At 45.5% G+C, this 11509-nt stretch overlaps 1 protein-coding gene across 1 annotated transcript in view; it reads right to left on the reverse strand.

Moving 5' to 3' along the window:
* LOC102469250 (phylloquinone omega-hydroxylase CYP4F11-like) overlaps positions 1 to 11509 on the reverse strand; it is a 26441-nt gene that overhangs the window by 959 nt on the left and 13973 nt on the right. Inside the window, exons 6-11 of the mRNA XM_006162283.3 lie at positions 11104 to 11225; positions 9830 to 10100; positions 3929 to 3995; positions 3621 to 3750; positions 167 to 300; positions 14 to 83 (exon numbers count right to left, since the gene is read on the reverse strand). Coding sequence (XP_006162345.1) covers positions 14 to 83; positions 167 to 300; positions 3621 to 3750; positions 3929 to 3995; positions 9830 to 10100; positions 11104 to 11225 — 794 coding nt within the window. The remainder of the gene's footprint in view (positions 1 to 13; positions 84 to 166; positions 301 to 3620; positions 3751 to 3928; positions 3996 to 9829; positions 10101 to 11103; positions 11226 to 11509) is intronic.

Below are 11509 nucleotides of genomic sequence, written 5' to 3' on the forward strand. Positions count from 1 at the left end.
GGAGCAGGGGGACGGCCCCTCGGGGTCTGGCCAGACTGATGGGTTGTGGTGAACGCCGAAAATACTGATGGTGCAGACGTTCCCTGTGGGAGAGGAGGGGACAGTGAGGCAGGGCCTGGCAGCCTAGGGGACCACCACCCTGTCCCTCCCCCTATGTCACGGGCACCTTTGGGGATGACCCGGCCATCTGGGAACACAACGTCCTGGGCACAGCGTCTGGAAAAGACGGTGACCGGGGGGTGCAGCCGCAGACTCTCCTTGATACACATGGTCAGGAAGGGCAGCTGGGCCAGGTCGTCCCTGAGGGAACCCCCACCCCAGCTGTTATCCAGGGAGCAAAAACAGAGACCACCATCCGCTCTATTATCCGGTGAGAACTTTTCTCCCTATAACTAAAGAGACTTCAGGTGGATCAATATTTGAGAATTAGAAAAGAACCCAAGAAAATTTAGCTAGGTGTTTTGTTTTGTTTTGTTTTTGGAGAGTTTTTTTTTGCGATAGGGTGCATGAGCTCACCAGAAAGACAGAGAGAGACAGAGACAGAAAGTGAGAAATCACCCCCCAGGGGGGATGGCCACGCTGCAATCCCTTGCAATCCCTTCTCCTCCATTTTCCTCTCCGGATCTTGGGTACCCACACACACATGCCCAGTGTGAGTTTAAGCCATCGGGTCCGGGACTCAAACGCCGTCAAATACGTGGGAGTCCAGCAACATAACCGTTGCCAACTGCTGGTCCCTAGCCAGGTATTTTTAGAAACATTTTTCTGGAGGCCGGCAGGTGGTGCAGTGGTTTAGGCACTGGACTCCCACATGGCCAAAAACTTATGTGTCCAAAATCCCTAGAGGAGAATGGAGGAGAAAGGAGTGTCATCCCTCAAGAGATGATTTCTCGCTGTCTCTGGTGACTGCACGTGCCTTAAGAGAAAGCCCTTAAAAAAAGTTTTTTTAAAAAAAGGAAATACTTTTCTGAAGACAACACAGAATCCAAAAGCTAATCATAAGAGCGTCAAGTGTTTGCATAAGTTTGCATAAAATAGATATTCTTTGTTAAAAGAGAGAGAGAGAGAGTAAGTAAGCAAGTCACCAGTTCCGGCACCCAAACCATGGTCTAACAGCGCCTCAACCACTACACCACCTGCCAGCCCCTAAAATAGATATTTTTATGATAAGAGAGTAAAATCAAAGTGCAAATGAAGAAGAAGTAAAATAAGCAAGTCCTATGTTTTGCTCTTATTTATCATTGTACTAGAGATACTAGCAAATGCAATTAGACATGGAAAACAGAGGAGAGTAATGCAATTTGAAATGAGCAGGTTAATGTATCCTTTTGGCAGAGTAATTTTATACAAAAGAACCCAGTGTGTGTGTGGGGGGGTGATTTCTTTAGAAGTTTTTGCCTTAGGGTGTGTGTACTCACTGGACAGAGAGGGAGAGACAGAGACAGTGAAAGAGAAAGTGAGAAATCATCACCTCAGGAGGGATGGTTATGCTGCAATCCCTTCCCCTCCATCCCCTCCCTGGATCTTGGGCATGCACACACATTTGCCTGGGGTGACTTCCATGCCACTGGGTCCAGGACTCAAACCACAGTCAGCCATGTGGAGTCCAGATGTAACTGTCAAACCATCTACCGGCCCCTGTAAAACTTTTTATAAACATTGGAGATCCACTAAGAAGACCAAATTATTTTCATTAATCTTTCTTCTTTTTCTGTAGCTATTTAAAACATTAATGGGGGAGGGGCGACAGGTGGCTTGGTGGTTAAGGGCACTGCACTCCCACATGGCCAACCACAGTTTGAGTCCTAGACCTGGTGGTTTGCTTTCTCACCTTCCCTCTCCCTCTCTCTCTTTCTTTGGTCAAATTAAAATAAATAAAGTTAAATAAAATAAATCTTTACAAAAAATGTTAATCCTGGGGACAAGCAATTGGTGTGGTGGTTGAAGCTCTGGACTCCCAAATGACTGACCATGGTTCAAGTCCCAGACCTTGTAGCTTGCTTTCTCACTTTCCCTCTCTCTTTCTGTATCTTTCTCTGGTGAGCACATGTGCCCTGTAACAAATTGAAGACAATAATAATAATAATAATGATAATGATAAATAAAATTAAATAAAAATAATTCTTTAAAAATATAAAATGTTAATTCCTGATACAGTTAACTGGTTCAGAATTTGAAAACTATAAAACATCACCCACTGTATGGCCCAGTACTATCCATTTCCCCTCCCCAGTTTGCCTAGATTATTATTTTTCATTTCCTTCTATAATACTTTTTAAAAAGAATTATTTATTTTATTTCATTATTATTATTAGTTGTGCTATAGGACACATGTGCTCACCAGACAGAGCAAGAGAAAGAGAAAGGGAAAGTGAAAAAACAAGCTGCTAGGTCATGGACTCAAACCATGGTTGACCATGTAGGAGTCCAGCACCCCAACCTCCATGCTGTCTAATGGCCCTCCACAGCTACTTTTAGAATCTTAAAGAAATTTAATAGTGGCCATCCCCCCGGGGGATGATTTCTCACCTTAATAGTGGCCATTCTCCCCGGGGGATGATTTCTCACTTTCCCTCTCACTGTTTCTCTCTCTATCTTTCTCTGGAGGGTTCACCCACTCTATGGCAAAGACCAAAAATAATAATAATAATTATTATTATACAGCAGCATACTGTATACTGGACACACTGCTCTGTGCTCTTTTTCACTTAACAGTATATCAATATCTTCTTGTATAATCTTGTGGGACATGTATTGAAATAGGGATGTTCCAATTCTGAAGCTATAATGTCCCCCATGGTTTCTTCTAGACCTTTTAAAACGGTTTGGGGCCAATGGCATGATGGTTAAAGTGTTAGATTTCCATGTGATTGACCACAGTTTGAGTCCTGGACCTGGCGGCTTGAAAATCACAATCACTCAATCCTTTTTCTCTTCTTTTCTTTCTTTTCTTTTCTTTTCTTTTCTTTTCTCTTCTTTCTTTTTTTTTTTTTTTTTTTTTTTTTTTTTTTGCAGCACAATTTTGTTTATTATTATTTCTTTTCTTTCTTTTTTTTTTTTTTAGAGCAGAGGCCAACAGGTGGCATGGAGGTTAATGGTGTTGAACTCCCATGTGGCCAAATATGGTTCAAGTTCTGGACCTGGTGGCTTGCTTTTTCACTTCCCCTCTCTCTCACTCTCTCCTTTCTCTCTCTGGTAAGTATGTGTGCCCTAAAACAAACTGAGAAAAAAAATTAAATAAATATAGTTAAATAATTCCTAAAAAAAAATATTGAAAGAAAGAAAAAAGAACAGACATGCAGGAGTGAAGATGTTTTCTGGGGACAAAGATATTTCAGTGAGGAAAGGAAAGGAGTGGAGAGAAAGCTCATTTACTGGATATGTGCTAAGTGTCTGCCCTCAAACACTGTTACTAAGTCACTCAGCATCCCAGATCTTTCTGCCCCAAAAGCCTGCAACCTTGCCCTTACCACCCTGACTGGCTACCAGGTCCTGTCTTGGTACTCCTTCTATTGCCACTGGGCAATCATGACAGGATCAGTAAAAGCATCTTCCTCTCCCACCCGGCAGCAGAGCCAAAGAGAGGGACTCCAATACAGGCCACTAGGACCTGCACTCACCACTTGATCTCCTTAGGCTCGCGGTCCCTCAGGAGTTCTCGCACCTCCTGCCGGCAGCGCTCCTGGTATTCTGGGTGCTTTGCGAGGTTGTACAGGACCCAGGAGAGGCCACTAGCTGTGGTGTCATGACCTGAGGGGCAGCCAGGCGGACTTGGGTCTCTGCGCAGCTTCAGCACCAGAGTGATGGACAGCTCCCATGCATTGATGGGGATGGGAAGAAGAGGGAAGGATGGACAGAATGGAGTGGCCCAAGTCCCTGGGTTGAAGAGAACCCTGTCCCCACTGTAGTCGTACAGTGGGACTCTCACCCTCAAACATGAAGGTGTCCGCCTCTGCTCTTATGTCCTCGTCAGACAGCTCCTTCCCATCTTCATCCTGGAGACAAGACAAGACCCCTAGAATCACACTAGCTCTGAGGGCTCCTGACTCTAACCTGAGACAGTCTGTGAAGATCCATGATGTTTCCAGAAACCTAAACCCACCCCGCACACCTAGACTTCTCACGGTCATTACAACCAGAACCCTCTTGTTACAAATATATTCACTGCTTTCCTTCCCTTCTGTATTGTTCCTGGTGAGAGAAATCAAGAATCTATGAATATTTTCATTTTCTCCATGATGGCTTTCTTAAAAAAAGTTGCCTGTCGGGCTAGTAGGTGGTGTGGAGGTTAAAGCTCTGTATCCCACATAGATGACTCAGGCTTAAAAATCACACCAGGAGTCCAGAAGTGGTATAGTGGTTAAGCCACTGGACTCCCACATGGATGACCATGGCTCTAGTTCTGGACGAGACAGTTTGCTTTCTCACTTTCCTGTTCTATCTCTCTTTGTCTCTCTCTGATCAAATTTTAAAATATTAATTAATTAATTAATTTTTTAATTAAAAAATGTATTAATTCATTCATTTATTTTAATTTGACCAGAGAGATGGGGGGGGGAGTGAGAAAGCAAGCCACCAGGTCCGGGATTCGAACCATGGTCAGCCATGTGGGAGTCCAGTGCCCTTAATCACTACGCCACCTGCCAGCCCCTCATCTTATCTTGAAGAATACTGTTTGCTGTGAAATCATGCCTTAATTTTATCACATGTAATTACTTGAAACTGATCCTTTGCAAATGATTACAGTTCTAGTCCTTGACCTGGTGGCTTGAAAATCATGCTGGGTGCATGTGCACATGTGGCCAAAATCCCTGGAGGAGAATGAAGGAGAGGGGATAGCAGCATGGCCATTCCCTTGGAGGGGTGATTTTTTTGGGGGGGGGAATTTTTGCTATAGGGTAAGTGTGCTCACAGAAAGACAGAGAGAGACAGAGAGACAGAAAGCAAGAAATCACCCTCCAGGGGGGATGGCCACACCACAATCCCTTCTCCTCCATTCTCCTCTCGGGATCTTGAGCACACACTCACATGCGCCCGGCGTGAGTTTTAAGCCAGTGGGTCCGGGACTCGAACTGCAGTTGACTACATGGGAGTCCAGCAACATAGCCATGACGCCAACTGCTGGTCCCTGGAGGAGTGATTTTGATATGAATCTTGTTTGGTAACTGCCTGTAAACAGGAAATGTTCTATTCCATCTTTGGAACCTTTCTTCAGGGTACTGTTACAAGCTGGATTGCAACTCTTTGGGGGCTATTTTGGGACTCTTCTGGTTTGCATCATCCCTGACCCAGCCTATATAATCCTTGTAACTTCTGCACCTTGGGCCCAGACTTAAGAGTATGAGCTCTGCTCAGACCATTGGCATTATAAACCTGAGTCCTCGTCCTCTTTGAGTGGTGCCTGGTTTCTTGGTGGTCTGCTTTCTGCAACATTTTTGGTACCCTAACCCGGAAGTCAACTGCACTGCCCCCTTGAGCCACCCGTTCAACGGGAGGAGCCCCAGCATTGAATGAGGTGGCACCACCCAGTCTTTTCTTGGGTCCTCCTTCATCAGGGGCTGTCGGCAGCCAACCCCCACTGGACTCCATAGACAGAACAACACACAGGCTGAGAACACCCAGTCAACTCATGGCCAAAACGTCTGGATAAGGTTAAAGTCCCAGAACTCAGGAACCCAGTTAGGCCCACCTTGCTTGGGTGAAAGGGGAGCTTGGTCACTTCCTATGGTCTCCCATTGGAGCCACCAGGTCTGTGTTCAGGTGGCTGTGCATTCATTCCTCCTGCTGGGCATGCCACAAGCTCTGGTGACTGTGAGGTCCCCTGAGGGGGTGGGAGGCTCCATTGGGGACTTTCTCAAAGAGGGGAAGACATTGTGATAGACTCTGGAGTGATTGTGTAAATGTGTGTGTGTGTGTGTGTGTGTGTGTGTGTGTGTGTGTGAGTGAGAGTTTCTGTGATCCCACAGTCTTTGTACTATAGAATCTGAATGGGTCCTCACCTATGTTTCCATCACAGGGAGGGGGATTTCTTCACATATTCAAGAGACCCTGGTACCCCCTCCAGGTCTCAGATGGTTTGTTTCTGTCTCAGTCTGTGGGCTCAAGGCTTATCTCTTCTGTCTTGGGAAAGGAAATTAGCTTCAATTAGATCCCCTCTTGTTCTGGTGATGAAAAATTTCAAGAAGGGGTTCTCTGGAGAATATGGTGTCAAAGTATAAGTAAATGTTTTTAATCAACTAATCATTTAACTAGTTGAACATTTCCTTTTTTTTTTTTTTTTTTTGAGAGATTTTCACTGCAGGGCGCATGCGCTCGCCAGAAAGACAGAGAGAGACATAGAGACAGAAAGCGAGAAATCACCCCCCAGGGGGGATGGTCACGCCGCAATCCCTTCTCCTCCATTCTCCTCTCGGGATCTTGGGCACGCACGCACACGCGCCCAGCGTGAGTTTTAAGCCACCGGGTCCGGGACACGAACCGCGGTCGACTACATGGGAATCCAGCGACATAGCCATTATGCCAACTGCTGGTTCCCTAAGTAAATGTTTTTAGTCAACTAATCATTTAACTAGTTGAACATTTCCATTTTTTTTTTTTTTTTTTTTTTTTTTAAAGGGGCTTCAAGATTTCTATTTTCTGACTATATTGGTTTTCTGACTAAACCGATTTTCTGACTATGACTGGTTTTTCTGATTAAACTGATTTCTTTTCTGACTGAACTGATTGGTTTTCTGACTGACAGTCTAATTATTTAATAGGATAAAATTTCAATTTTCTATAGAGAAATCGATTGGCTTTCTGAACTACTAAACCTAACCAAAGGCAAGAAAACATTTGACAGGATTGGTATGCCAGGTAGCCTATGCCCAAACTGTTCAATTGTGAAAATGAGTCTTTCAGGTTTTGTAGGAATAAAAGATATTGGGTAGGTCTCTACATTAGGAAGTATGTTAAACAAATTTGTGTGTTTACATGTTCATAAGCTACTGATATATGTTGAAGTTGAGGTTAATAGAAATTAAACATTCTATGGGCCAGCAGGTAGCATGGTGGTTAAGGTACTAGACTCCCACATGGCAGAGCATGGTTCAAGTCCCAGACCTGGTGGCTTGCTTTCTCACTTTCCCTCTCTCTCTCTCTGTCCCTCTCTGGTCAAATTAAAATAAAGTTAAATAAAATAGTTCTTTAAAAAAAAATAAAAGAGTGGACTTTACTAAGGTCAAGCTGTTAGGCTGGAGGCCTGAGCAGCTTGGATGTGGGGGTTGAACACCATGCTGCAGTCAGCTGGTACAACCCGGATCTAGTCTGTCATCAGACCTGCGCTGCACTCGGATATAACCGGATGTACATGGCGCTCTACTCTGCACATGGAGCTCTACTCTGCACAGGGGGCTCTACTCTGCACATGGCACCAGATCCTGCTTGGCACACTAGTTTGCTCTCCTTCTCAACCTTTACCACACATGGACTGCTTCTACCTCTAAGACACTTCCCCTCCCTATATCCTTATAAAAATTGCTAAACCCCATCCTAGCGTGCCACTTCTCTGGCTTTTTCTCTCTCTTTCTCTGTCGGATGAGTGAACCCCGCATGGGAACACTCCCAATAAAGACTCTATATTTTATTTCTATTTTCTCACGTGGTTGGCCCATTCCTTACACAAGCCCTATCAAGGCTACCTGTATCTGTTATAGGCATCACCCCATAAGTCCATCACACTAGAGTGAAGAGGACTTGCCTCTACAGACCCATGCAAAACCCCTCTAGATGATGCTTCGGAGATGAGGAATCTGTAACCCGGCTCTAGTCACTCTGGTGACTCCAGACATGAGAGTACGAGCTCTGCTGGGATCGCTGGTGTTATAACTCACGTTCCCACACTCTGCCTGGAGCTTGCTTGGTTTCTTGGTAGTCTGCTTTCTGCAACATTTTTTCACTTTCCCTCTCACTGTCTCTCTCTCTCTCTAGTGAGTGCATGTACCCTATGGGGAAAACCTTTAAAAATAATAATAATGATAATAAATAAATAACACTGGGGTCCAGCAGGTGACATGGTGGCTAAGACGCTGGACACTCCCACATGGCTGACCATGGTTCGAGTCCCAGACTTGGTGGCTTGCTTTCTCACTTACTCTCTCTCTCTCTCTGGCAAAATTTAAATGAATGAATGAATAAATAAAATTGAATAAATAATTCTTTTAAAATAAATAAATAAATAAATAAATAACATTCTGGGTATATGCCCCAGATCCCAAGAAGAGAATGGAAGAGAAGGGAATTCAGTATTGCCATCCTCCCAGGGGGTAATTTCTCACTTTCCTTCTCTCTGTGTCTCTCTGTCTCTCTCTTTGGTGAGCAAAAACTTTTATAGCAAAAACTAAAAAAAAAAGTTACTGGTCAACTGGGTTTCAGGATAACTGGATAGAAATTTGCCTTGGAACTTGGAGATTAAGTATCATTCCAAAGATAATAACATTCTAGGATAGTAAATCTAGAGATGCTTATCTCATCTGCCCTGGAGACACACTGATTTTAAACCCGCAGACTTTGCCATCTCCCTGGAGGGGATTTCTTTAGACTTCAGAATAAAGCTTGAGTTCTCTTGCTAGCTCTCTCCCTCTCTTACAAGAGAAAGGAAACAGACACATGCCAGCTCCCTATGAAAAGCTCCAATACTTATAATGTGGGGGATTCTCTCCTATGATGCAAACTCTGCTGCACATCCAGGTAAAAACAGTGCATTATGAGGCTGCTAGGTGGTGTGGTGGTTTAAGGTGCTGGACTTCCACATGGCTGACTGTGGTTTGAGTACCCAGACGTGGCAGCTTTCTTTCTTTCTCTCTCTCTCTCTCTCTCTCTCTCTCTCTCTCTCTCTCTCTCTCACACACACACACACACACACACACAGACCCTCTCTGGTCAAATTTTAAAAATAAAATAAATTATTTTATTTAACTTGAATTATTTTATTTAACTTGATGTAATATTATTATTTTTCAGTTTGATCAGAGAGTGACAGAGAAAGAGAGGGAAAGTGAGAAAACAAGCCACCAGGTCCAGAAGTTGAACCGCTGTTGACCATGTGGGAGTCCAGTCCCCTTAACCACCATGCCACTTGCTGGTTCTCCCCTCTTTTTTAAAAAAATAAAATAATTCTTTTTAAAAATGCATTGTAGGGCAAGTAGGTGGTGGAGTAGTTAAGGTGCTGGACTCCTACATGCTTGAGGGCAGTTCGAGTCCCAGACCTGGCAGCCTGAAACTCATGCTGAGCTTGTGTGCATGCATGCCCAAAATCTCAAAAAGACAATGAGGAGAAGGGATTGTGGTGGAGCCACCCTCTGGGGGGGTAATTTTTGCTTTCTGTCTCTATGTCTCTCAGGTGAGTGCACACACCCTGTAGCAAAAATGTCTCCAAAAGAAAAAAAGAAAGAAAGACACACACTGAATGAGTGTATATGTGTGCTCAGATCTCAAGAAGAAAATTAAGAAGGGATTGTAGCGTGGCCTTCCCCTGAAGATGATTTTTTCACTTTCTTTCTCTTTTTGTTTCTCTGGGAGCACATGTACACTATACTAGAATTTTTTAAAATGATAGTTAACTTGTAAATAGATTAAAATCTCATGCGCTTTACAATTGCAGGCTTAACAGACCCTCACTGTCAGTATTCCACACAGCCATCTCCAAAACATAGCTCTGACTTTTCCCTCTCTTCCTCAAATAATTTTCATGGCTCCCCAGAGCCCTCTGGATCAAGTTCAACTTCTTTGATTGGACATACCGCATCATGGTCTATTGTAACTCTTGCATTCAGATCCCCAAGAGGCCCACCTTGGCTAGGAGGAGCACATCAATGAAATCCAAAGTCTTCGCCTTGGCCTTGGCCTTGAGGAAGTCGTCCACCCCCTGACTGGGGAGGGTGCGGCGCCGTTCCTGGATGACGGCATCTGTGAAGTCATGCACCAGGTGGCAGGCCCTGCGGAAGCGCTGCCCGTCGGAGGTGAGGTAGTACAGGGCATTCGTGTGCAGGAGGAGCTGCTGGTGCCTCTTCGCCACCAGGGCACTGAGCTCCAAGATGGCGGCGATGTACTCACTGGGTTTCCTGCAGGAGAAGGGCATGAAGGGAGGCGGCACCTTCTTACCTCTGCAGCCTGAGGAGCACCCAACTAGCTACAGCCATGAGCTCCCCCCCCCCATTAGAAAACTGAGCATCGACAAGGATACGTGGTGGGGATGAGCCGTGACTCTGGACTCTCCAAACTCTCTTCTCTCCCTGCATTTCATCTCTGTGAGCTGCCTCCATGCCCTGGACACCCAGGGCAAAGCTTGGGCATCATGGTCCTTCCTGTGCATTCTACCCAGTCTCCACTCTGGCTCCTCTCCCTCTCTAAGCTGTCCACACAGCTTAGACATTCTCTTCTTCCAACAGGCCCATGGCCCAGCCTCCTCCCAGCCTCTTTGCATTCAACGTTGGCTCCATCCAGTGTCTAAATCTCACTCTGTCCTCTGCAGGGCTCAGTTTTGACCATGCCCGTCAACAGCTCAAACACTTTCAATAGCTCTCTGGAAACCTCTTGGGATCAGCAGATGATATAGTGCTTTTGTCGCTGGACTCCCACATGGCTGACCATCGTTCAAGTCCCAAACCAGTGGCTAGAAACTCACACCAGGCTCATGTGCGTGCAAGCTCAAGATCCCAGGAGAATGGAGAAGGGATTGTGGTGGGGTCACCCCCGCCAAGGGGTGATTTCTCACTTTCCCTCTCACTGTCTCTGTCTCTGGCAAGTGCATGTACCCTGAGGCAAAAAGCCTTAAAACACAAAACAAAAACCAATTCATACTTCTTTGAATTTCCAGTGTCCCTTAAAATCTAGTCCCTGTCTACAACCTCATTCTACTGTCTATTGCACTGTTCATCTGAGTCTTTTTGCCTTTGCTCAAACTTCCACCCACCTAGAACTATCTCTTCCATTCTCTGTCCTTACTGCCTAGTTCTGACCTACCTCCTTCAGGAAGGCTCTTCAGATTTCCCTGGTCATTCCTCCCTTCTCCACTTACTCCCTGAGGCCCACGGTCAAGCTCCCAGGCCCCGAGCAAGAACTCACTCCTGACAGTTGCTGTCAAAGCTGAAGACGCACTTCTGCAGACTGTCCAGGGTCATGAGGCTGATGTGCTCGAACATGTCCAGACGGGCACTGCCTTCTGAGGCCAGGCACTTCCACTTGGCCTGGACAGAGAAAGGGACAGAGCTGGGCTCGGCCTTAGTCCCCTCAAGTCCTTCCCCAACCCCAACCAGCAAGATAGACTCCCCAGAACCATCTTCATGGTCTTTTGCCCAAAACATCCAACCTTAGGGAGGACCAGGCTTGAGTGGGAGAAGCTGCTACTATCGGGCCAGCAGGTGGACTCCCACATGGTTGACCTTGGTTTGAGTCCTGGACCTGGCAGCTTGAAACTCGTGTCAGGCATGCATGCCCAAAATTCTGAGAGGAGAATGGAGAAGAGATTGCA

This window comes from Tupaia chinensis, unplaced genomic scaffold (assembly GCF_000334495.1).
Source record: "Tupaia chinensis unplaced genomic scaffold, TupChi_1.0 Scaffold139785_1, whole genome shotgun sequence".
Classification (NCBI taxonomy): domain Eukaryota; kingdom Metazoa; phylum Chordata; class Mammalia; order Scandentia; family Tupaiidae; genus Tupaia; species Tupaia belangeri.